At 37.8% G+C, this 27,710-nt stretch overlaps 1 protein-coding gene across 8 annotated transcripts in view; it reads right to left on the bottom strand.

Annotated features, from left to right (window-relative positions):
• The window catches only part of ANO3 (anoctamin 3), a 446,396-nt gene that overhangs the window by 86,970 nt on the left and 331,716 nt on the right, over positions 1 to 27,710 (bottom strand). For all 8 annotated transcript variants that reach the window (XM_061380965.1, XM_061380964.1, XM_061380963.1 and 5 more), the window contains 6 exons: positions 24,308 to 24,439; positions 23,642 to 23,748; positions 21,160 to 21,215; positions 17,219 to 17,340; positions 13,195 to 13,329; positions 4,992 to 5,088 (listed from right to left, as the gene is read on the bottom strand). In XM_061380965.1, coding sequence (XP_061236949.1) covers positions 4,992 to 5,088; positions 13,195 to 13,329; positions 17,219 to 17,340; positions 21,160 to 21,215; positions 23,642 to 23,748; positions 24,308 to 24,439 — 649 coding nt within the window. The remainder of the gene's footprint in view (positions 1 to 4,991; positions 5,089 to 13,194; positions 13,330 to 17,218; positions 17,341 to 21,159; positions 21,216 to 23,641; positions 23,749 to 24,307; positions 24,440 to 27,710) is intronic.

Here is a 27,710-nt window from a genome sequence, read left to right as displayed (position 1 = left end):
AGTTAACTCTTTGCATGAGGTGGCCAAAGTACTGGAGTTTCAGCTTTAGCATCATTCCTTCCAAACAACACCCAGGACTGATCTTTAGAATGGACTGGTTGGATCTCCTTGCAGTCCTAGGGACTCTCAAGAGTCTTCTCCAACACCACACCTCAAAAGCATCAATTCTTCAGCACTCAGCTTTCTTCACAGTCCAACTCTCACATTCATACATGACTACTGGAAAAACTATAGCCTTGGCTAGACGGACCTTTGTTGGCAAAGTAATATCTCTGCTTTTGAATATGCTATCTAGGTTGGTCACAACTTTCCTTCCAAGGAGTAAGCGTCTTTTAATTTCATGGCTATAGTCACCATCTGCAGTGATTTTGGAGCCCCAAAAAATAAAGTCTGACACTGTTTCCACTGCTGCTGCTGCTGCTGCTAAGTCACTTCAGTCGTGTCCGACTCTGTGAGACCCCATAGATGGCAGCCCACCAGGCTCCCTCGTCCCTGGGATTCTCCAGGCAAGAACACTGGAGTGGGTTGCCATTTCCTTCTCCAATGCAGGAAAGTGAAAAGTGAAAGTGAAGTCGTTCAGTCGTGTCCAACTCTTCGCGACCCCATGGACTGCAGCCTACCAGCCTCCTCCACCCATGGGATTTTCCAGGCAAGACTACTGGAGTGGGGTGCCATTGCCTTCTCCACTGTTTCCACTGTTTCCCCATCTATTTCCCAGGAAGTAATGGGACCAGATGCCATGATCTTAGTTTTCTGAATGTTGAGCTTTAAGCCAACTTTTTTACTCTCCTCTTTCACTTTCATCAAGAGGCTTTTGAGTTCCTCTTCACTTTCTGCCATAAGGATGGTGTCATCTGCATATCTGAGGTTATTGATATTTCTCCCGGCAATCTTGATTCCAGCTTGTGCTTCTTCCAGCCCAGCGTTTCTCATGATATACTCTGCATATAAGTTAAATAAACAGGGTGACAATATACAGCCTTGATGTACTCCTTTTCCTATTTGGAACCAGTCTGTTGTTCCATGTCCAGTTCTAACTGTTGCTTCCTGACCTGCATAGAGGTCTCTCAAGAGGCAGGTATTCATCCTCACCCCAACTCAATACTTGTTTAGTGCAATAACTTTATAAATGTGGGCCTACAAATAAGAATCACCTGAGGAATCTGTTAACATGTAGGTTTCTAAGCCTTGCCCTTGACCAGCTGATTCTGAATCTAACATGGGCCCAGGAATCTGTTTTTAATGACAGTTCTAGATGATTCTGATGTAGTCTTCTGAGGATTCTTCCATGAAATTTCTTAAAGAAGAAAACATGTTCATGCATGTGTGTTAAGTCACTTTAGTCATGCCTGACTCCTTGCAATCCTATGGACTATAGCCTGCCAGGCCCCTCTGTCCATGGGATTCTTCAGGCAAGAATACTGGAGTGGGTTGCCATTTCCTCCTTCAGAAGAAACATGATCTGTCCTGATTCTGTTGTAATCTCAATATTAGTATACAATCTGAGGCTCAGTACCTTAGGGATTGAATAAATGTTTGCTGAACCAGTAAAAAAAAATCACCGAATATTAATAACTATTATAAATAAGCATAACTTCAAATAAGAATTGAGTCATTTTTAGAACTATATGAAAAAACAATGCAGGACTCTTGTACCTAATGATTTTACCTTTAATGAAAAATCCTAACATAATGGAAATTGACACCTGTGGTCACCTGTGCTTTGAAGAATATGCAGATATCACTGCAATGACTTAATTGCAAATATTTCTCAACCCCATACTTTTAAGTATCGAAACCTAAAATAATCACCAAAGAAAATGTTAATGTACTTAGATATAATTTTTATTATATAACGGGACCACATTTTTCCTGAAACACACCCTTGACACTATTAAGGGAATGATTAAATGTGCACATTATTTATTTATTTATGCACAATAATTACATGTAAAATATGGCAGATTTAATGTCCTGCTACTTTTCACAAGTAGCAGTGATTCCATAAGGAATTTATCAGTTTCTAAATGAGGTGGCTGGGTCGCACAGAGTCAGACACGACTGAAGCAACTTAGCAGCAGCAGCAGCAGATGAGGTGGCTAGGTGATCAGGTGACTAGATGATTTTAGATTGGTGGGCTTGTTTCTTTGCTAAAAATTTCTTCTCTTATTTATGACACTGCCCATCTAGTAACCTCTAGGTGTTTAAATATAACAGATTTTAAAAGAAAATGTTTATTTCCATTCAATGAAGGAAGAGTAGTTCTGATTTTTTAAATGTAAATCAAGTAACTACATTTTACCTTAACCAGAGGATCAAATACAAGACATAATGAAGATTTCACCCTGGTGGGTTTTATTTCTTGCATTGTTCCTTAAGGCAATATTCTCCTCTGCAAGCTAACATTTCTACCTACCTGATAATAGTTACTAAGTGAGATCTTCCTGAGTCATACCTACCCATACATATACTCTTTTCTCCAGGGTAACAGAGGAATGTAGATACCACATAATTACAATAGCTCCCTAGATTTAGCATTTCCTTGGACAGCTTCTTCACTTTATCACTCTGCCACATATGATTCTTATCTTTAGTGTTTGGATTTGTTGGTGTCCCTAAGGCTGTCATGTATCTTTGAAATGCATGGGCAAAGGGAGGGACATGTGTCTATACATCAAATGACTCTAATATACTTGGCTTTTATAAAAAGTGTCAAGAAAATGCTTCCCAAAACAAGATATCTTTGGGGAACATTTGAGAGAATTTAATACTAAGCACACTTCAGAAATTAAATTATAAACAAAACAGATTTTCCCCATAACATGCATTTAAGAAAAATAATTCCGAAGCTAATTTTAGTAAGTTTTGGTCTCCTAGGAGGATCCTAAGTGGCTTTTGTTTTTATGTTCACCCTTGTCAAAAGTGATTATACACAAGCTTCTACTTCTGAACTGGGCTTCCTAGGTGGCCCTAGCGGTAAAGAACATGCCTGCCAATGCAGGAGACATAAGAGACGTGGTTTTGATCCCTGGGTCAGAAAGATCCCCTGGGGGATGGTGTGGCAATCCACTGCAGTATTCTTGCCTATTAAATTCCATGGACAGAGGAGCCTGGTAGGCTACAGTCCACAGAGTTGGACACAAATGAAGTGACCTAGCACAGCATTTCTGAACAAGATGAAGTAACAGAGACTGACTTTACCCACATTCTGGAAATAACTGAATAATTCCCAAAATACATAATGCAACAGATTTCAAGACTGGATGTGAGACAATGAAGGGCAGTGATTCCTAAGAGGTGGGAAACAATGGAGGTGAGCATTACGGTTGCCTGAAAGAGTCACAAGAGTGCACAGAAGGACAAGCCAGACAGAGAGCACTCGTGAGGAAACTGGCTGCAGACATAATCCCTGAAAGCATTAGAGGAAACGGGTTCAGGAGCTCAGATTCAGGCAGGGGTAGGGCCTGTTAGCCTGACTGCAAATCCTCAGTATTCACACTTCACTGGGGAGAGTGCGCAGAAAGATTTGTGGGGAAAATTAGTGCTAGAAAGAGCACTGATGTGAGGCTAACTCACAAATCCTAAAAGCAAGACCTGAAAGAATCAAATAATTTTCAAGTAACTAAATCACAATGAGCTCTCTCTAAAGATCTATTAGAACAGTTACAATGAAAAAGACTATCATGAGAACTAGTGGGTATATGGAAAACTAGAACTCTCATACATCACTGGTAGAAATGTAAAATGTGTAGAAATTCTGGAAAAAAGTTCTGCAATGTCTTAGAAGGATAAAAATCTACCTATCATCAAATCTAGTAATTTTTATTCTAGGCATTTACCCAAGAGAAATAACAATACTTGTCCAAACAAACATTTGTAGATGGATGTTTATAGCACCTTTATTTAAAATTGTAACAACTTAACCTCCCCCCAGATTATTAATATGAATGAATAATTATTAAGATTCATCTTAATTATGAAGATCAAGGGATAACTGAATTCTGATATAGCCATATCATGCAATACTATTAATACTCAGCAATAAAAAGAGAGGATTTGCTGATAAATGTTATGACATTTATTTTGAGGATGAACCTCAAAATAATTATGTTGGGTGAAAGAAACTAGAAAAAATTCACACACTGTATGACTCTATTTACATAACAGTCTGGAATATACAAATTTATCTATAATGGCAGAAAATGTTTGCCTGAGCCCAGGGGTGGGGTTTGGGAGGCAGGGATTACAAGAAATCACGAGGAAACCTTTGGATATGTTACTTTATCTTGACTGTGGCCGTGGTTTCACAAAAGCATATATATGTATTTAAACACATTCATTTATATACTTCAAATATGTACATCTTATTACGTATTAACTATAATAAAACCATTTTACAAATGAGTACTCATAATTATATAATTGAAGTACACTTTTCTCAAACTTGTATGCACTCTGAAATCACCTGGGAGTTTTTAAATTATGCTGATGCCTAGGTTCCAAAAACTAGATTCTAATTTAATTGTTCTTGGATATGGCTTGGGTTTCAGGAATTTAAAAAACTCTTCAGGTGATTCTAATAGGAAAAAATTTGAGAACTTCAGGTATGTTAAGAAAACTTCATTTTCTCTGTCAAATTAGAAGTATTTAGACTTCATGAGTCTTCATGGGAAGATACAAACTTTACCACTGAAGAAGAAATAATCTTCTTCTCCAAAAAAATAATCTAGATATCATTCCAAGTGGATGTTTTATGTCTGTGATGGCAATAACCACTTATATAAACAGAGGAAGACAGATATTCTAATAAAATACATCCTTTTTATAACTGCCACAGAGTGATGTTTTATTCAGTTGTCAATGACACTGTTTGTTGAAACTCTTGGGAACATTTAACTTTGGTAGACAGCAGTTTGCTAGAGGACTTTTTACTGCCTACGTTCCTAGGAAAAGTAGAGGGCAGGGAGGGGAATGTGAGGGTCCACACTGACCTTGGCGTAGATACAGCTTTCGTTGAGTCTCTGCAGTGAGCAGTTCTTATCACAGAGAGGGCACATGAAGACTTCAGTGGCCTTGCAAATTTCTTGGCTTAAGAAATCAAAGAAAAAGAAAGCATGAACCTCCACACTCAGGAAGCTGCTTAGCCCCTACGGCCAATCCTATGGGAAGTAGTAGGGTGGGAAGGAAAAGAAGAAATGGAAATACTGGTGGACAGGGGAGGAAGAACTTGAATGACTCCCACCCAAATTTGTAGAATTTTTGTGATACTGAGTTTGCTTCTTTGTTTTAATAAATCTCTGATCCAAGATATTTTCATGATAATAGGCCAATTTTATACTCAGGAGGCACTTGTGGGGCCTTGTTACAAGGATACTTTTCCACCTGATTTCATGGCATGTAGGACAATCTTGGGAGGAACACCTAAGAATATTTTAACCCAGCTCACAGGCTTGGATGTGGCTGAGCTGGAATCACATCTGACTATGCTGATTTTTCAGAGAAGGCAATGGCAACCCTCTCCAGTACTCTTGCCTGGAAAATCCCATGGATGGAGGAGCCTGGTAGGCTGCAGTCCATGGGGTCGCGAAGAGTCGGACACGGCTGAGCGACTTCACTTTCACTTTTCTCTTTCGTGCACTGGAGAAGGAAATGGCACCCCACTCCAGAGTTCTTGCCTGGAGAATCCCAGGGACGGGGGAGCCTGGTGGGCTGCCGTCTATGGGGTGGCACAGAGTTGACACAGCTGAAGCAGCTTAGCAGCAGCAGCAGCATGCTGATTTTTCAAGTCTGTAGACCTTTCCCCTGGTTCTCACTGCTTTACAGTCACCAAAATGAGTAGCACCCATAATTCACATAATTCCACAACCCCTACTGCAGTCAGTCAGTGCATTACGGATTACTGAAATATATAATATCCTCCAATAGAATGTAACCTTGTAACATTTGCTTCTTGAGTTTATTGCTATCTTTCAAAAATCTCAGCATACTTTATAGATGACATCATGACATGAGCAGGGCATCAATAACAATTTCTCAAAAGACTCACAATCTGAGAGTTCACAGAAACTGTTATTAGATGTTTTGTGCCTTTATCTGTCGTACCTGGCCCTTTCCCATTTGGTATCCCCTTAATAAATTGTCTTTAAGTAAATCTGCTCTAGAAATGTTGAAGGTAATATAAAGGCTTTTAAAACTATGCCTGGAAATACAACTGTTAATAAAACTTTTGCTGTTTTCAAAATATATAAACTCAAAGTGAAAAAAAATAATGCATATCTATTTCAAATGCTGGATGTGTACAAACTCAAGACAAAGTGGAAATGACTAGTAAATAATAGTACTATACTGTAATGCAACGCCTTACAGTAACCAAAAATGGATTCACGTCTGTTAAGTTTAGTCCTCAATGCAATCTCCTGCAGTGGTAATGTTCTCCACAGCTGAGAGGAAGCTGATGTTTAAGAGCTTTGTTCAAGGTCATAAGCTTACAAGAGATACTTGAAGGAACTGAGTTTAGGTTTTCCTGATTCTAGGTCCAGTTCTCCATCAACTACAACTCATCTGAAAGAGGGATACGTTTATTTCATATTACAGGGGACTTTCCTACCAAAAACTAATTTACTAATGATGATGATGGTATGACGAGTCTTATATATACTATAATTCTCCCACTTTCACATACATCTTATTGCTAGTAATCATGATGTCTATGTGAAGTAGGGGGAAGCAGGTAAAATATACATTTTTAAAGCTCAGAAAAAAAGAGAGATGATTATACTTCCTCTTACTAATACTACTAATTTGTAGAAATAAAAAAAAAAGAATTAACCCACCTCTTGGAGAAAATTCCTATGAAAATAGGCTTGCTGTCATAATTCGTTGTTTAAAAAATGTATAATGTTCCCCTTATTGAACTCTCACACTAGAATGGTATTAAATTTGGTTTATATTACATCATCTTTCCCACCTTCCAAATAATCAGACAAAAGCACAGATGTATCAAAGCATCCAGTCTAGGATCCTAGTCATCAGACTGAGCCTTATTTTTATGTCTAGAATTATCAAACTCATTTTCCATAAGCTGCTCAAAGTTCCACTGGACAGATAACACACACACAAAAAAAACCCCACTAAACAAGTTTTGCAACATTTTTTAGCCTAAAATATGGAATTTGAGATGATTACAGCGTTCTTTGACTTAACCACTAGATGGAGAGAGAGTGCCCAAAGTGTTTCTTAATTTCTTCCTAATATAATACACCTGGCTTCTCTGGTAGCTCAGCAGGTAAAGAATCCACCTGCAATGCAGGAGACCCCAGGTAGATTCCTGGGTCGGAAGATCCCCTGGAGAAGAGATAGGCTACCCACTCCAGTATTCTTGGGCTTCCCTGGGGACTCAGATGTTAAAGAATCCACCTGCAATGCGGGAGACATGGGTTTGATTCTTGGATTGGGAAGATCCCCTGGAGGAGGGCATGGCAACCCACTCCAGTATTCTCGTCTGGAGAATCCCATAGACAGTCAGACACAACTGAGCAACTAGCAACCATGCACAACATGATACAAAGCATTGCTTAAAATGTGGCTTTCTTTTGTCTTCTATCTGTTAGAAATACACGTCAAAAGATAATTCAAAGGAAATAATAATTATCACCAATTTATCATAATTACCACCTCTATCCATAAGGGAGGCGGGAGCAATTTGTCCATTTGGGGGTGAATGCCTGGACCTGCTCCAGGCTCTTGATGCTTCCTGTGATTCTGTTAACATGCAAAGTACAGAATAAGATGTGTGGTGATGCCCATTTTGGGGAAGTCTGATAATATGAAAGTAGGTTTAAAGGAAGGAAGTTTGGAAACATGACTAAAACATGGATTTTAGAATAATATATAATTGTCAAGGAATAAGTAAATGATAAGATGCTAAGCCACACCTGTTAGGATTGTTATTATTGAACAAAACAAACAAAATAAAGCAAAAACAACACATGTTGGCAAGGATGTAGAAAATTTAGAACACTTGAATATTGTTGGTGGGACTGTAAATTGGTGCTGCCACTATGAAAAACAATACGAAGTTTCCTCAAAAAATTAAAAATAGAACTTCCATTTAATCCATTAATCCCACTCCTGGGTATATATCTAAAAGAACTGAAAGCAAGGTCTCAAAGAGATACCTGCACCTCATGGTTCACTTCAATATTATTCACATTAGCCAAGATATGGAAATAACCCAAATATCCATTCATGGATGAATGGATAAAAAGGTGGAATAGACATACAAGAGAATATTAGCCTTAAAAAAAAGAAGGATAGTTTACCATATGCAACAACATGGATGAACTTGAAGGACATTATGTTAAGTGAAATAAACTAGTCACAGAATAATGAATACTGTGTAATTTCACTTATATTAGGTATCTTAAAAAACACACTCATAGATACAGAGTAGAACTGTGGTTGCCAGGGAGTAATGGAGCGGAAATGGAAAGCCGCTGTTCAATAGGTATAAAGTACCAGTTATGTGGGATGGGTAAACTCTAGAGATATGCTGTCCAACATTGTGCCTACAGTTAACAATACTGCAGTGTGCACTTGTGTGTGTGTTAGTCGCTCAGTTGTGTCCAACTCTTTGCGACCCCATGGATTGTAGCCCACCAGGATTCTCTGTCCACGGGATTCTCCAGGCAAGAATACTGGAGTGGGTTGCCATTTCCTTCTCCAGGGGATCTTCCCAATCCAGAAATCAAACCCACATCTCCTGCATTGCAAGCAGACTCTTCACTGTCTGAGCCACCAGGGAAACCTGTGCACTTAAGCGTTCTTTTAAAAAATATATATATTTATTTATTTATTTATTTTTGGATGTGCTGGGTCTTCTTTGCTGCATGGGCTTTTCTCTAGTTGTAATGAGCAGGGGCTGCTCTTTAGTTACAGTGCACAGGCTTCTCATTGCAGAGCGTGGGCTCTAGGACGTGTGGGCTTCAGTGGTTGTGGCACATGGGATCAGCAGTTGTGGCTCCTGGGATCTGAGCACAGGTTCAATAGTTGCGATGCATGGGCTGAGTTGTTCCACTGCATGTGACATCCTCCTGGACCAGAGATTGAACCCCTGTCTCCTGCACTGGCAGGCAGATTCTTCACCAGAGCCACCAGGGAAGCCCCACTTAAGTGTTCTTATTGCAATTTTAAAAAATTAGATATAGGTTTAACTTGCTAGATATTTCCCCCAAGTCATCTACCACTCTGAGGATCAATTCTTCATCTCTAGTTGGAGATAATAGCCAAGTGGGATACTACTTCAGGAATACTGATAATGTGCCTGGCACATCATAGGCACTTGATAAGCCGATGAAGCCCTTATTGCTAAGGAGGTTGTCAGGAGAGGGTTTGAAAGGTCCTTTAAGACAGGGGTTCAATCCTGGTCCAACAGCTTTTGAAAACCTGGCCAGTAGTGATATTTCTTGGTGAGTTCTAGTGCCAAAGAGGCAAGAAAGCTGTTTCTGCTCTTTGCCTTGGACCTGAAACCCAAAGCCTGAGAAGAAGGGACCATGTGTTCCTGCTTGTTCATTTTCATACTCCTATAATATGTGCTCTACCTGACACAAATCTGATGACCTTTGATTGTGTAAGACCGATATACATGTAAATATATGTTTGTACATGCACATACAAGAAATAATCTGAACATGATTTTCACATAAACAATTAACTGCAGAGCAGTTAAGAAATATGACCTTAATTTACATAAACACAACTGGTAGAAACATAATAAATACAACCTAATCTTTAGCTTTTCAACATTTTGTTACCTTGCAATAAACAAGAAAGAGCTTACTAAAATAAAACTGAAACAAAACAACTCAAAAGTCCTATGTCCTCCACCCACACGCCATGATAACACCTACAACTTAACCACGTCTGACACCTTGAATGGAAAAATTCAGTCCCGTGAAATTTTGAAAGTCAAGATATTCAGTGATGCTTACCTTGATTTAGAACAGCAAGTCTGACAGGATCTTAATTATAGTGTGACAGAAGTAGCAGTAATATAATACCATAAAGCACAGAAGAAAAGAGTTTGTGAGTTTAAAACACTCCTTGTGCTAAAGGTTAAAGAATACTTATCTCATACAAAAGGAGTCTAATTTTCTTCATTGGTACATAAATCAATAGGAACAGAAAATCTATTTCTTTCATTGCCTTTTGTTCATTTTCAGCTTCAAAAGTGTGGAGGAGGAAGTCTACATCACTTGGGAAAACTTTGTGAATATGTTCTCCATGGGATCAATTTGAACAGTAGCTAACTGCCTAAAAATCATTTTCTGCTCTTGTCAATTCATTTTAAAAGACCATGTCTCCAAAACCCTAAGTGAAGGGAAGTGATAGTCCCTCAGTCATGTCTGACTCTTTGCAACTCCATAGACTTTACAGTCCATGGAATTCTCCAGGCCAGAATACTGGAATAGGTTGCCATTTCCTTCTCCAGGGGATCTTCCCAACCCAGGGATCAAACGCAGGTCTCCCACATTGCAGGCGGATTCTTTACCAGCTGAGCCATCAGAGAAGCCCATTCTATCAAAAAACTATAACTAAAACATGAATTCAATAAATTTGCAGGATATAAAATCAGTACACAAATATCAGTTGTGTTTATATATACTAACAAAAAACTATCAATAAGAGAAATTTTTTTTTAAATCCCACTTAAAATTACATAGAAAATAAGAAAACATTTAGGAATAAACTTAACCAAGGAGGCGAAAGCTCTATACACTGAAAATTATGAGACACTGGCAAAGGAAATTAAAGAAGATACAAATAAATGGAAAGATATTCTGTACTCTTGAATTAGAAAATTTCACACTGTTTAATGTCCATACTACCTGAAGAGATCTACAGATTAAATGCAATCTCTATCAGAAATTCAATGGTAATTTCGCAGAAACAGAAAAACCAACCCTAACATTTTTATGAAACCACAAAAATCCCGAACAGTCAAAGCAATCTTGAGAAAGAACAAAGCTGGAGGCATCACACCTTTGATAACAATATTATAAAGGTATGATAATCATAACAGTACATTACTGGCATAAAGACAGATACATAGATCAATGGAACACAATAGAGAAACCATAAATAAACCCATGTATATGTGGCCAATTTTTGACAAAAAGCCAAGCATACTCAATGAGGAAAGGACAGTATCTTCAACAAATGATGTTAGAAGAGAAGGATCCACACGCAAAAGAATGAAACTACAGCTCTATCTTCCACCATATACAGAAATTAACCCAAAATAGATTAAAGATTTAACTTAAGAGCTGAAGCTGTGAAACTACTAATAGAAAACTGAGGGGGTAAATTCCTTGAAATCAGTTTTGGCAGTGATTTATAGGGTTTGACACTGAAAGTAAAGGCAATAAATGCAAAAACAGCATATAAAGAAATACCCAAAGGGGGACGAATGTCTTCAGTGGGTGCATGTTTATCCAGGAGGATGCTGCCTTCTAGACTGGTGCTGAGTTTGCAAAACTCTGAAGAAAGACTGTTACTAGAAGAAATGCTTTTGAACATTAGGTGTTTGTTTTCATGCTAATTACCATTTGGCCTTCCTGAAGAACAAGGGGATTCTGAGATACCAAATCAAGGAATTTGGTTATGGAATAGGCTTCAACTCTGGAACAATGAAAATATTTTGTTTTTAGGCAAAATTGTTATGCAAATATATCTGCATTATTTATAATGCATTGTGTACGTGTGTGTATGTGTACATGTACACAAATATACAAAGAAAATTCAAGGAAATGCATTTAATGGTCCCATTAACTGTCATGATTACCACCCAGTAGCATGGCCATGGTTAAAAGATGAACCAAAAGAGAAAAAAGTACTGAGCTTTTAAGGGGAGCAAAAATGCTTTATCATATTTTGAATTGTATCATACAAGGTTGAACTTGATGAAGTCCCTTTGGCACAGTAAATAGAACACGCTATTAAGAGGATTTTTTAATGCCAAGGTGACTCTTACTTCTGCTGAATAGTATCATTGTATGTGTTGAGTACTCAGTTGTGTCTGACTCTTTGTGACCCTCTGGACTGTAGCCTACCAGTCTCCTCTGTCCATGGAATTTTCCAGGCAAGAATACTGGAATGGGTTGCCATTTCCTATTCCTTGGGATCTTCCTGATCCAAGAATTGAACCCACATCTCTTGCATCTCCTGCATTGGCAGGGAGACTCTTCACCACTGCACCACCTGGGAAGCTTGAATAATTTTATATTGTTTCTATATCCAAATGTTGAGTCATTTAAACTTTAACAGAAAAACCATCCTTCTGATAAACATTTGTTATTTTTCAAAATCTTATTTACTACCATTTTGATACTTTAAGTTGACGCGAAAATCTTTTATAAATTCTATTCCCTTAGAGAATAAAAAGAAAGTAGAAAGTAACTTTATGTTGTCATGACAGGAGACCACTTAGGATAGGATTTACATGGTACAAATTCACCTGCAATACAGGAGACTGGGAGACTCAGGTTCGATCCCTGGGTAAGGAAGAGCCCCTGAAGGAGGAAATGGCAACCCACTCCAATATTCTTGCCTGAGAAGTCCCATGGAGAAAGGAGCCTGGTGGGCTACAGTCCATGGGATCACAAAAGAGTCGGACATGACTAAGCAATAAACAACAACATTTTGTTCAGATATCTTGAGCTATGTAAGATTCGCTCAGGTGCTGAAAGGAAAACTCATCTTCAAGGCTGGTAGTGAAAGTTGTATAAAATGAAACAGTGTGCTTGGAAGGTCTTTGTATATCTTAAGTGTTTAAAGAATTGTATCTATTATAATTATTTGAATTACTATATTGAGAGAGTATTTCAGACTACCAAAGACTATATGCAAATTTAAATTACATAGAATGGTCTATTGCATTGTTGAATTATTATTAGTTATGTACTAGAAAGAGAAATTTGGCATAAAGAGAAACAGTCTTAGAACTTATCCAAGATAATCTGCATATAAAAAATAGGAATGGCCTTTATATGGTGCCTCCCCCCTGCAAAAATAAAAACAAATTGTAGTACAAATTTTATTGTAAATAAAAAATCATTTATTTTTCAATCAGCATTATTATAAAGTTTTGATCCAATCAGAAGGCCAAGCTGTTTAGTAAGTCTGTTAATAGCTTACCTTACTTGACTTGCATTCATTGTTAATATTCCATAGAAGAACACACACAAGCCAACAATGGCTGCAGGAATCAGCATTCCAGTATACCACCCCAGCCAAGCAAAGTATAATCCAATCTTCTCACCAAAGTACAGCCTGTGCGAGAAAGCAAATTCTTAGCTTATGGCAACCTAAGGAATACTACAGATATTAATGCCGCACCTAATATGACTTTCAGATAAACAGTTGAGGTTCCAGCTCAGTTCCTCCTCAGCTCCATCTGGGATATCATAATAGTCTTGCTTAATAAATCCAGTGATGGTAATAGTTTGTTTTGAATGTTGCCTTTATAGGAGCAATTTTGCAAAATCTATTTATTTCTGTGTCAAACTTCTTAACATGGCTCATAAAGCTTTTCATAAGCCAGTTCTTGCTTTTCTTCATCCTCTTAGTAGAATCCTTTTTGTTTCCCCCACACAGAGCTGTGCTAAACCATACTGCTTTGGCATAAATTAGAAAAGTGTCTCCCTCTGGGTAGTTACTGAAAGCAGACTTGAATTCAGTCTCCATCTGCACTCTTGGCCAGATTCCCTCATGCCAGACACAATCTGCACAATTTTGTCACACATCTTCCTCAACAAAATTCAACTCTGCCGTTCCTGGAGCACATGACTCTTTTCTTGGTTAAGGCTGTTTCCTCACTTTGGAAGATTACATTTCACCCTCTTCTCCTATCTGGCTTATACTTATCCTGTCCTTTATATCACTTCTTCCAGGAAGCCTGCCCTGACTTCACTTCAAACCTGGGTTAGATGTCCCTGGTCTTGCTCCCACACTCCCTTGACCCACGTTTCAGTATCCTAAACTCATAAAACTTCATGACCATTACCTGTCACTCCCCCATTCCTTACCCTCCCCCTATGACTACAAGCTACTTGAAAATGGACCTGTATCTTGTTTCACTGGCACCCACCCCAGGAAGTATTTTGTTGGATGAAACAAAGGGAATGAATGTATTTTATTTCCCTTCACTTGGTTAACATTTCATATGGACACAGCAGATGAACAAGATGGTTCCAACAACTTCTCAGTTGCTCTTCACCATGTCACTGCCAATATTAACCCTCACAATTTACAAGGCACCAGTAAGAAATGACAATTTCTTGAATTCTGCACTGGTGTTTGGTCTCCATCTTCTAAAAATGATTACTTAACACAGTTCTGTCCCAGTACTAGTTTTAGAGATTAGTTCATTTGGGAATACCTCTCTGGGCAAAAATTCTTACTGGAAAGAAAATTCTCTTGTTATTTTTTTTTCTTCTTCAGTAAGACTTCCCTCTCAAAAATCATCCTCTTTCTACTCCATTCTCTGTACTGTGCCAACTAAAATGTGTGTATTCTATCTAGTGTAGACATGAAATCATCCTCTACTGAGCATCATTTATCTAATTTTTTGCTTTTTTCATTGATTTCTCGTAGGAGACATAGGTCAAAAGCCTATTTATTTCTTTTATAATGGAAGTGTTCTACTCTGAAATGAAGCTTATAATATTAGCAGGTATTCTAACAAAGCTACTTGTTCCTTCAAACAAGTGTTCTGTGGGGTGGAGTACAGTTCTGGCACATATTACTAACATTTTTATGATGATGATTATAGAGGACTGCACAGACAGAAACCCTTACATACACAGAGTATTATACCAAGATTTTTAATTATACATTATCGAAGGTTAAGAGGAGCAACGACGTTATTTGACAAGAGTGCAATTACCTAAGTTATAGCAAATTTCAGATCTGTTTCAAGAGAAGAAACTAGTTCCAAGCAAAGAAGGCTAATGAAAATATCCTTAATCTAGAACATGGGTAGTCACAATCTCTTAGGAGCTCTATTCAATTTCTTTAAAACCACAACAGGGCAAGGAGGAACAGGGGGTTGCTATTGGTGTCATGCCATCACACTTCAACTGGAGTCACTCTCTTTTTATGTTGTATATACTGGTATCCTGTGTTATGGGGCTTCCCCTGTGGCGTTAGCCCACTGCCCATGCAGGAGACCTAAGAGATGCAGGTTTGATCCCTGGGTTGGGAAGATCCCCTGGAGAAGGGAATAGAAACCCCTTCCAGTGTTTTTACCTGGGGAATCCCATGGACAGAGGAACCTGGCAGGCTACAGTCCATAGCGTCACAAAGAGTCGGACAGGACTGAAGCAATTTAGCACAGCACAGTCTGTGCTACGTTTCATTTGACGATAGGATTCCGCTGCTGAAATAACTTTTATCGTAAAAACGAATGTTAAGTTGAATTCTTTTTAGAGTGAATTGTTCCATTTAGTTTTTACATTTAAATCCTTCCAGTGTCTATTGAAAGATATTAGGAAAAAAAGTCACACAGCTATCTTAAGCAGGTTTTGTAGCAGACCATTTTTTTAAATGTATTTTTTTCCAGATTTCAATATTTTCTTTGGAAAAATAGGCTGAAAAGGCTTTAGCTACTAAAATGATAGAGTTCATTCTTAAAATGAAAACAAACACAAACACGTGCTTAGAAATGGTTGTTTATAAAAAAAGAAAATGAACTGATACTCCCTCACTTTCCACCTGGGCTTCTCTGGCGGCTCAGTGGTAAAGAATATGCCTGTCAATGCAAGAAGACACAGGAAACACAGGTTTAGTCCCCGGGTCAGGAATATCCCCTTGGAGAAGGAAATCACAACCCACTCCAGTATTCTTGCCAGGATAATTCCATAGACAGAGGAACCTGGTGGACTGCATTCCATGGAGTCAAAAAGAGTCGGGCACGACTGAGCCCCTGAGCACACATGCACACCAGTACGCAGACGCTTCATCATCATCTCGTGGCTCTCTTGACCCTATTACACGTCTGTATGTTAAATTCTTTTATTAAATTATCTTCAAACTCTCCCTTTATTCTGTCCATTCTATCCATTTCCTATTAGGACAATGATACGGTTTTGAGTTATTCTTGATATTTATAATTCATGAACATCTCATCAACACATATAATCTTATAATATGAATGCTATTTAAAAATTTTATCCTATAAATATTTCTAGTTAGCTGGGGATGTAAGTCTCTTTAATATATATTTCCTGATTTTTAAAAATAAGAACAAATCATCTTCCATCAAAATAAAATAAATTGTGAATATAATACTATTTCAAGACCAATTCAAGTTGTGAGCAGTTACTCACTAAGCTATACCTCCTGGAATAAAATAGACACTCATTAAATCTTCGTTGAAAGATAAATATATGCAGAGATGCTATGCTGGCCACCTTTCTATTTGTTCTCAGATCTATTTTCTGCCTGTCCTTCTTTCACTGGGAAGTAGATCATACAGATTCCCTTGTAAATTGCTGCTAAGTCACACTAGGAGGTACTGAAAGTCTCAGAGGTGGAAGGATGGGAGGAGCTTGTATCTTATCTCCTCTCCTGGCCGTTCTCAGGGCTCTCCCCAGAGCAGCCATAATTTGTTGTGAATTGTGTGTATGCTCAGTCATGTCTGACTGTTTATGAGTTGGTGGACTACAGCCCATCGGGTTCCTCTGCTCATAGGATTTTCCTGCAAGAATACTGGAGTGGGTTGTCATGCCCTCCTCCCTGGGATCTTCCCAATCTAGGGATCATATTGTGTCTCCAGTGTCTCCTGCATTGGCAGGCAGATTCTTTACCACTGAGCCACCTATAATTCTCTGTGGCTTGACTCTCAACACTTCACATCTCTGCAGACAGTCCTCATCATCAATAGCAACGCTCCTACCAAAGGGTTCAGGTATTAAGCTCTGAAACACACTTCATCCCATTTTTCCTCCAGCATTAAGTGTCGTTAGCATTTGTCTGCTGTTTTTAATTTCCCTAAATTGTTTCTTTTATTGAAAAGATGCATAGTGGCCTTTTTTTTCCCTTGTTCAACCCTGACTGATACAGATGATTTGGTGGGTAAAGAAAATAATTCTAAATCTAAGACAATGCTGAGAAAACAGCATTATATGTATTCCATTATTGTTCTATCCCCAAGACCTACCTGATTAAATCCAGGGGCTGATGCTTGTACCACATTCCCCAGCGTGCCCAGCGTTCATATAATAGATGTCTGTTATTCTGAGGTCCGTGGGTTTTGATGGGTTGGTTACTTTTATAGGCTCCCTGAAACAAATAAGATAAAATGAGTTGATACACATTCTTTTAGTGAAATGTGAATTACTAGGAATTGCTTTTGCTTTTTTTTTTCTTACAGAATAATTTAAAAACTTATTGGAAGCTTCAGGATTATAAACATAAACCCATCACTGGAGTGATGCAGTAAATGCATTTATATATCTATCTTTTATTGAAAATATTCTGATAGTTCTTTAAAACTTTTCTTAAATTCCTTTTTTAACCCAATGAAATACCTTTTACTTAAATTAGACTTTAGGTCTGTTTGAAACCTAAGGTATTTTAATAAACACAATGTCTTCATCATCGAGAGAAATTGCTTTAATCTTTAGTTCAGAAATTGAGTCTTATTCTGCTTTGATAAGCTATCCACTCCCAGAAAATATTTACTTCATTAATAGAAGCTAATGAAAAGAGTAAATGTTCATTAAATAAGTGCTCCCCATCTAAAAGAATCACTACACTGTACACATGAAATTAATACAATATTATAAATCAGCTGTATTTTAATTAAAAGTGTTTAAAGTAAAAGAGATATAAGTCACCAGTTTTAGCCATGTTTTTAAATTCTAGAATTTGTAAAACTTACTTTAGATAAGATATTCCAAAAATGGAATTGTGTTTTAAAATTCTTTATATCGCCTCTCAAAAATCTGTCATATGCAGTTTCAGAAACATAGAATATATCTGTCTTTTAGAAGAAAGTGTTCCCTGAAGCCTGAACTGCTCTGCTTCTATAATAAAAAAGGACAATAGATATAATAATTTTATTTTCTGAATCAAAACTTAGACACAGAACTTAATGAAGTTCCTCTGCTCACTTTGATGTGTGATTCTACTTTTATGACATGTTTGATGAAAATTTAAAGCAAGTCATGTTTCAGTTACCTCACTTAGATTATGAGGATAATAAATATTGATGATATATCAATATAGAAGAGGTTTTGTGAGGACCCACTTCGCGTATAGCTATAAAATGTCAGGCACAGAAGAAGTACAAAATCACTGTTAATTAATTTTATAGATGTTTGCGATACTCTGGCAGTTGAACAGTGCCAAACTAACATCTCCTTCTAGACAATCAGGGCTGTGAGATCCTATGAAGAAAAAATGGCACCTGATTCATGGTCTGCAGGTGCCTCAGGGCTGAAATGAGAAGTTCATATGGATTTTGCTTCTGTTTTTCTCACTTCCGGGTTTTCCTGATAGCTCAATTAGTAAAGAATCTGCCTACAATGCTGGAGACCTGGGTTCGATCCCTGGGATAGGAAGATCCCCTGGAGAAGGAAACAGCTACTCACTCCAGTGTTCAGGCCTGGAGAATTCCCTGGACTGTATAGTCCATGGGGTCGCAAAGAGTCAGACATGACTGAGCTACTTTCACTTTTCACTATCACTTCTAACAAAATTAATTAATCAGGTAAAAGCAGACGTACAGTTAGTGTGCAGTCTCAAAGTTTCTTCCCTAAGGGAACCCAAGGTGCTTAAAGATTGGAAGCTAAGTAGATGGGAGGAAAGATCAAGATGCTTAAGACATCCACTTGAGAAAAGTTTGTTCTTTTGAAATTGGCCTACCCATTAAGATAGCTTGCCCTGAGATGGGAAGGTAACTCAAAATCTCAGGTTTCTTTAAATCATTCCTGATAATCCTTCTAAAATACATGACTTTCCTTGCCAGCCTCAATGGTCAGATGTAGGCATTTCCTGGATTTAAGATGCTAACCTTCAGAATCTCTAGTACATCATTGTCTGACTTCTACTCATTAATCTCAATGAACCACAAGTTCTGGGATGACAGTGACATGAGAAGCACTGCAAGAGAAAATGGATCAAAGTGCAGACTCCTGCTCAACCATGTATTTTCATCCCTTTTCACAGGACTACGTACACTCCTTGATCCATACCTTTTCCATGATCAGCCCCCTCATTCAGCCAACACACTTTTCTTGTCTCCACTACTCGTAATTGGTGGGATTATCAATTCTACCTATACTTTAGGCAGTCTTTCTCATATATATACTCCTCTCCTTCCCTTTCTTCATTATTGTGCCAAATTTCCCTGGAAATGTCTCTTTCTCCCCTCTTGCTATTGTCTTTTTTGTAAGCAAAAAATAAATCTCAACTGCGGATGTCTAAAACTGTGAGTGCCCTTATTCAAATTAAAGAGTCCATTGACTCCATTTTCCTCTAAACAAGCTTTGCTTTTCTTCCTTCCAGTAATAGCCTTCAAAATCAATAGGAAATTCCTGAGTCCATTTTATTGACTTGCCGCTTTATTTTCATTGCCTGTATTTCAACAATATTGTTTTCTGTCATTTTGTATATGTGTACCCATAATTTTGTATATGTGTACCATATATTAGTTTTTCTACAAAATTACAAGAATAAATGGGAAAATGACCATTATTTACAACCTATTCCTGCTGCTGCTGCTGCTGCTAAGTCACTTCAGTCATGTCCGACTCTGTGCGACCCCATAGACAGCAGCCCACCAGGCTCCTCTGTCCACGGGATTCTCTAGGCAAGAATACTGGAGTGGGTTGCCATTTCCTTCTCCAACCTATTCCTAATAGGTTCCAAATTTCACATAAGAAACTGTCAAAAAATAAGAACTGTCAGAACACAGACTACTTAGGTAGACAAAGTATTTAAAATAAGAAAACAAACGATGTGCTATAGAAGCTCCTGTGGGGACTCACACTCCAAACACTTTACCACTTACTGACTAGGTCATATTGGACATGGTGTTTAATTTCTGAGCCATGTTTCTGTCTCTCTGCAAGGGCAAAATAATATCTCCTCTCCAGGGTTACTGTCAGATGAATGGGAATATTCACGCACAGGACCTGTTGTATGAAACACTCTAACACATTATCTGCTATCATTATTTCTATTCCTAATATCAGTAGGTATACTATAATGAATAGAAGCATTGAAGTCTGGATGCCTAGGTTCAAAACTGCCATTAATACTTAACTTTTCTCAGGCTCAATGGTCTATCTATAAAATAGGGTCAATATTATTGCCCATCTCAAAGGGTTGTTTGCAAGGATTAAATGAGATAGTCCATATAAATAACAGCTCAGTACCAAATAGGAAGTGCTCAATACATTTTACCTTTTATGAGTTATACTAGACTGTGAATTCAGCCTTTAAAACTAGAAGACTGCTGGGCTTTGAAAACACACACATTAAACTCCTAAATACTTTGTTCTTATTTTAAAACGCAAAACTGCCTTAAAAAAGAATATTATGTGTGTGTGTGTGTGTGTGTGCGCGCATGTGTGTGTGTTGGGGGAGGGAGTTTAAAACTGATTCAGGTGTCGTTTATGTCTCAACAGGCAGAGTCTACCACAACATGACCTACTGAAAACTGGAAGAGGCAATAATCTGGCAGAAAATCAAGTAAATAATGGGGTGTAGGGTTGGGGTTGGAGTTTTCCTTGGGCTTTCAGGTATCCCAAGGCAGTAGGTACAGACCAGAATCTGCCCCGTTTCACAGCTGTGTGAATTCCAAGCTGCGTCAAGCCTGGAGCTCTATGCTAGAACAGTCTGGTCAGAGTGGCTGAGCCACGTCCATGCGTTCCCTCAGAGGCTGGGATTCCTGGTACAGGGCAAACTGCAGAAGGAATATAGAACCAGTGCACAGGCACAGATTATAATGGGGGTCTCAGAAAGGTCCAGGGCCACTCACTTAATTGAACCCTCCTGGAATAAGGCAGGTAGACTTAACTGAAAGAAAATGAGACCAAGCATTGAACAGGAGGAAAAAAAATTTTTTTAATGGAAATTGTTCTTTAAAATTACCTCATGTGGGGGAAAAGCTGCTATATATGAGCCATTGTTTATAAGTTTACAGATACCTGGAAAGAGAAGAATAGAACATTAACTGAGTTAGTTTAATTGAAGAATTCCCTCTGAAGCAACATATATAATACTTGGATCAATAAATTAATTTTAAAACAAAATATCCCAAATGACTTCCACAGCTGTACCACCTACAAGCACAGTGACACTGTGAAAGAGACTGAATCTAAGAGTCTAATTGTGTCCTTATAACAATAATAAATGGAGCTTTGCAAGGTGCTAACAGATGGCACTTTGCCATATCATGAAATGTGGGCATTTTTTTACCAACTTATTTGGAGGCAGATGAACCTGGAACAACTTGTTTTTCCTCAAGAAAAAATGTCTCAAAAGGAGACTGCGTATCAAGAAATGTTTAATTCTTTAATGCTGATCCAAAGAGAATAAATAGCAATATGTGACTCTTTTTAAAATTTCTTCTGACCCAATGAGAGTGTAGTGAAATGGACTCTCTCATATCGTTTTGGGAAGACTAGATATTGATAAAACTTTTCTGAGGAGAAATTTTTATTGCAATATCATTTATATTAGTAAAGAATCTGAAGGAGATCAGCCCTGGGATTTCTTTGGAAGGAATGATGCTAAAGCTGAAACTCCAGTACTTTGGCCTCCTCATGCGAAGAGTTGACTCATTGGAAAAGACTCTGATGCTGGGAGGGATTGGGGGCAGGAGGAGAAGGGGACGAGAGAGGATGAGATGGCTGGATGGCATCACTGACCCAATGGACGTGAGTCTGAGTGAACTCCGGGAGTTGGTGATGGACAGGGAGGCCTGGTGTGCTGCGATTCATGGGGTCGCAAAGAGTCAGACACGACTGAGCGACTGATCTGATCTGATCTGATACATCAAAATTAGGGAATTGCTTCATTATTAGCGTTCAAACAATTATATTAGGGCTTGGTAAATGACTGCAGTTTGATGAATGCTTATAACAGTATTTATAGCTATTTACAATAATGTTTTCAGGCATACTAAGGGCTTGAGAAAATATACATAATGGTAATTTTGAAAAGGACAGAAAATTGTAAACATTGGGTGATTCTAATTATGAGATATATATGTATGTACGTAAATTTAGCACTATTTTGTAACAATGCCAATTTTTAAATTTTATTTTTATACCCTTCTCTGTTTATTGCATGTTTGACAAAGTGCATGAATCATTTAAATGTCAATTTTATCTTTAAAGACTACATAAGCACATAGTGCTATCATTTAGACACATTTGTAGTTTACAGTCTGGATTTCTCTATATTTCTTATTTAGAAAACATCTGATTAACTGTAAAATTTTTAATAAAGATTTAGTGCTTAAATTAATTATTTTGACTGCTAGATAATAAATTAATTATTAATCAGAAGAGAACCAAAATCTGAACATTCCTCTTTGGATGACTTGAAACATAGTTCATTTTACTAATGTGGCATTCTATTTGAATGCAAATTAGTAGATATTAATACAAGTTTCCATTGGCTATCAACTCTTTATTTTTAAAAGTTTTTAGAATGTGACTAACACTATTTCTTCAGCCATCTTTTTCACCCTAACCAATGGCCAGCTCATCTGATACCTGCTGTTTTCTGCTTTGCTCTGTGTAAACTTTGCAATTTTACTTAATTTTCCCTGGTGATACTTTCTCAGTTTTCTGTTGCATCAGACATACTATAGCACAGTGCTAAACATTCAAACAACACAGATGTTTAGAAAGCTAAAGTTAGGTATAATCTCACCTTTCAGAGATAATCTCTAAAATATTTCATATAGAGTCTAGATTTTTTTCATCTGTGTTTAGGAAATGGAATTATATTAGACTTATAGTTTTGTAATAATTTTTTCAACTTAGTAATTGCTTTCAGCTATCTTTCAAACTCAACAAATAGAGAACTGATACTAATTCTCAATCTCCATCAGTAAAGGGTCTATGTAATATACTTTTTATAATATGTAGAGTATAATAGATGCTGAATACATTTGAGTTGAGTGAATCAAATCACATCATTTTTAATGGATACATTATGTGGATATAACCTAGTGGACAAAGTATCTCCAGTATTACTCTACTGGAGTAGAGTACTCTATTCTATTTTCTGTTTATAAAGCCACAGTGGACAAATATCTACATATATCATTATTCAAGAGTCAGATTTTTTTCTTTGGAAAAAATTTTAAGAAATAAAGTCTATGTTCCAAAGTTTTTGAACATTTCACATTTCAATACATGTTGCCATATGCCCTTAAAAAAGCTTTGTTTTATTTTGTTTTATTTCATTAAAGGCTGAAAAAAAGAGGGTTGAGAATTTGTTCACTGCATTATATCCTCATATCTAATGCAAGAAGGCAAAGCTTCAGTAGTCAAAAAATACTTCTGAGTGTAATTAGTAAAAGTAAATACCATATTGCATTTTGAATTAGTGTTCTTACCCACTTTTGATATTCCATTTTCATATTTGGTGTGCTGCAGCATGTGATAGACTATTCTGCTTCGAGTAGCATTGCTGAAGAAGGTGTCCTTATTGTTAATTATGAAGCTGGGAAGATTAAGGGGGTTGGTTTTAATATTCAGAGCAGACCACAGAATCTAGCAACAGTTATAAGGTCCTGGGTAGTCATCCATGCATTTTTCCCCTTAAAATGAATGCATGTAAAGTATAGTAAATCAGAAGAGAAACCCTCTTCTTAAAAGAAAATCATTTGGCTACAGTTATAAATAATACAGGGCATTATCAAATATTCATTTTAATATCTTTCAGTTTATAAGGAAGCCTAGATATCCTCATATTTCTTGTTGAGCACGAAACAAAAACAGATTGTCTTTTGCCTCCCATAAATTTTGTACTACCTTAAGCAATGTGGTTCCAAATAGAACACATTAACAATTGATGTCATTCCCCCATACCTGCACTTTCCAAGCGAGGAGCTAGCTTATTTTGTTTTCAGTACTTTAGCGATAAGCAATGTTTCTCCCTTTCCCTTCATGTCCTACTCCCAATGCACAAAGAGTTGCATGAAATAAATGTGAGAGCCAATTATGTAAACAGCAAAAGGGTGATTTCAAGAGATGTTGGGAGAAAAGATATGGGAACTCACTGGTGAATCCGTGCACGGCTGAAGGGGCCAGTATAGCAGTCTGACTCCTCCAGGTCTGGGAAAGCTGACTTGTCGAGAACCATTGGGTTTTGGGACATCCATTTTTTGATTCTCCTAAAATATTTTTGCACCCTGGAACAAGGTCATATTTTTTAACTGAATTAAGTTGCATTCCAGAGTCATGAATGTCTACCTTTCACTACCATTCTGAAAAAGAGTTTCCCAAAGACATACATACATCCACACTCATACCCACACACCTGTATTATTTCTGTGCTCACACAAAGGAAATACATTCCAAAACAAACCAAATCTTGCATTTATTTAAATTCCTTCAGGACAACTAGGTTATCCTCATAAGAAAAGTCTTGTGGAAAAATATTAGAAACTCGTTATGTATAAAGATGGCATAGGAAAAAGCATAAAGAATAAAACCAGTGAGATTATTTATTAAAGGTGTTTGTATACATGTATATGTGTGTGTGTGTGTGTGTGTGTGTGTGTGTGTGGTTACAGATCACTTTAGAAAATCTACAGCAATGTGGCTCCACAAACATGGAAACTGAAAAGAAAGAAATGGCTCCAACATACTCAACACACTCAGTTTTAGGAGCCATAGGTCCTATGAGACCAGCAAGGATTTTGGAATCAAGAAAAATTGTGTTCAAAGGCATCTCTGCATTATGGGTGCTGTAGGGACAAGTTATTTAACTTCTTGCCTTGGTTTCTTCACCCATGAAAGTAATCATACTGACATTGCTAAACAGTTGTGAGTTGGTGTTTTACTTTAAACTTGATTATTGACAACAAGTAAAGTTGAGTCAAGGAGCCTTTGTTGTACTTTCAGGACTTTAATGGACAGTTAAATCACCTGAATATCTTGTTAAAATGCAGATGCTAATTCAACAGGCTTGAGTTCTGAGACCCTGCATTTCTAACTAGCTTCTGTGGTGCTCATCCTGCTATCCATGAACTCAGCTATGTTATACTTATAAAAATGTGCTATATTTATACACTATGAGGTCTATCTTTGGCAATTTTTGGCTTCTTCTGTAATAGTAAGTCAAAGTGGCAGGAAAGAATATTTTCCTAGAGAAGTACAATGTCTCATAATATTTGTTTGGTCAACTCTGCTGCTGCTGCTGCTAAGTCGCTTCAGTCGTGTCCGACTCTGTGTGATCCCATAGACGGCCTCCTACCAGGCTCCTCTGTCCCTGGGATTCTCCAAGCAAGAACACTGGAGTGGGTTGCCATATCCTTCTTCAATGCATGAAAGTGAAAAGTGAAAGTGAAGTCGCTCAGTCGTGTCCGACTCTCAGTGACCCCATGGACTGCAGCCTTCCAGGTTCCTCCATCCATGGGATTTTCCAGGCAAGAGTACTGGAGTGGGGTGCCATTGCCTTCTCCATTGGCCAACTCTGCTTAAACTTTAAAAAATTTAGTACAACAATCTGCAGGCAATGATTGTATCTTAGAAATTATTTCACTAAAGTCTATTATGGTAAAAATACCATGCATAATTTGAAACAAACGTCAAGTCTTGATGTTAAACTTTAGCACGTAAAGAGTTTGGACCTTTTCTTTACCAAATAAGGTTATCATTTAGATGCCAAATCTTTTTTTTTGGTTTTTCAGGGACCAGAGTGTTTCTTTCTAGCCTAAAATAACACATTAAAATTATCTGAAGAGTCTTTTTTGTTTCTTCTTACTACAAAGAAAGTCTCTGAAATCACAAAACATCACCACATTCTAGCCACTTGTGCACAGACATGTGAAAACACTGAGTGTGTTTTAAAGCAACTATTCTAACTTTTCAAATTCAGCCTAGTGAAGAAAACAATGGTATAGAAGCGAGAGGATGAAATTGCCAGTATGGAAACTGAGCCAAACATTTCCAGTCTTTGAGCTTTAGGTCCCTCATCTGTAAAAACAGGAAGTAATTCCATCTGTCCTACTTCATTAGGTGGCTAGGAGGATCAAATAAAAGAGGCATCTGATGACAATTAGAAAACACTGATAAGCTACAGGACTCAAGGGCCTATTATCTCTGACAAAATTAGACAAACGAAATAAAGTGACTTTTAGATCATCACTGACCTTTTAAAGAAAAATAAATCATATTATCAGCTTAGGCTTTTCACACACTTACTGTGAAGGAAAAAATGATGCCTGCTAATGAAATGCAGTCAGTTCAGTTCAGATCAGTTGCTCAATTGTGTCCGACTCTTTGCAACCCCATGAATCACAGTATGCCAGGCCTCCCTGTCCGTCATCAACTCTCAGAGTCTACCCAAACCCATGTCCATTGAGTTGGTGATGCTAACCAACCATCTCATCTCTGTTGTCCCCTTCTCCTGCCCTCAATCTCACCCAGCATCAGGGTCTTTTCCAATGAGGCAGCTCTTCACATCAGGTGGCCAAAGTATTGGAGTTTCAGCTTCAGCATCAGTCCTTCCAATGAACACACAGGACTGATCTCCTTTAGGATGGGCTGATTGGATCTCCTTGAAGGCCAAGGGACTCTCAAGAGTCTTCTCCAACACCACAGTTCAAAAGCATCAATTCTTTGGTGCTCAGATTTATTTATAGTTCAACTCTCAGATCCATACATGACTACTGGAAAAACCATAGCCTTAACTAGACGGAGTTTTGTTGCCAAAGTAATGTCTCTGCTTTTTAATATGCTATCTAGGTTGGTCATAACTTTCCTTCCAAGGAGTAAGCATCTTTAATTTCATGGCTGCAATCATGATCTCCAACGATTTTGGAGCCCCCAAAAATAAAGTCAGCCGCTATTTCCACTGTTTCCCCATCTATTTGCCATGAAGTGATGGGACTGGATGGCATGATCTTAGTTTTCTGAATGTTGACCTTTAAGCTAACTTTTCACTCTCCTCTTTCACTTTCATCAAGAGGCTCTTTAGTTCTTCTTCACTTTCTGCCTTAAGGGTGGTGTCATCTGCATATCTGAGGTTATTGATATTTCTCCTGGCAATCTTGATTCGAGCTTGTGCTTCCTCCAGCCCAGCGTTTCTCATGATGTACTCTGCATAGAGGTTAAATAAGCAGGGTGATAATATACAGCCTTGACGTACTCCTTTTCCTATTTGGAACCAGTCTGCTGTTCCATGTCCAGTTCTAACTGTTGCTTCCTGACCTGCATACAGGTTTTTCAAGAAGCAGGTCAGGTGGTCTGGTATTCCCATCTCTTTCAGAATTTTCCACAGTTTATTGTGATCCACAGTCAAAGGCTTTGGCATAGTCAATAAAGCAGAAATAGATGTTTTTCTGGAACTCTCTTGCTTTTTCCATGATCCAGTGGATGTTGGCAATTCAGTCTCTGGTTCCTCTGCCTTTTCTAAAACCAGCTTGAACATCAGGAATTCACAGTTCACGTATTGCT

This window comes from Bos javanicus, chromosome 15 (assembly GCF_032452875.1).
Source record: "Bos javanicus breed banteng chromosome 15, ARS-OSU_banteng_1.0, whole genome shotgun sequence".
Lineage (NCBI taxonomy): Eukaryota > Metazoa > Chordata > Mammalia > Artiodactyla > Bovidae > Bos > Bos javanicus.
Note: the sequence above shows the minus strand (reverse complement) of the source record. Positions and strands in the feature narration are given on the sequence as shown.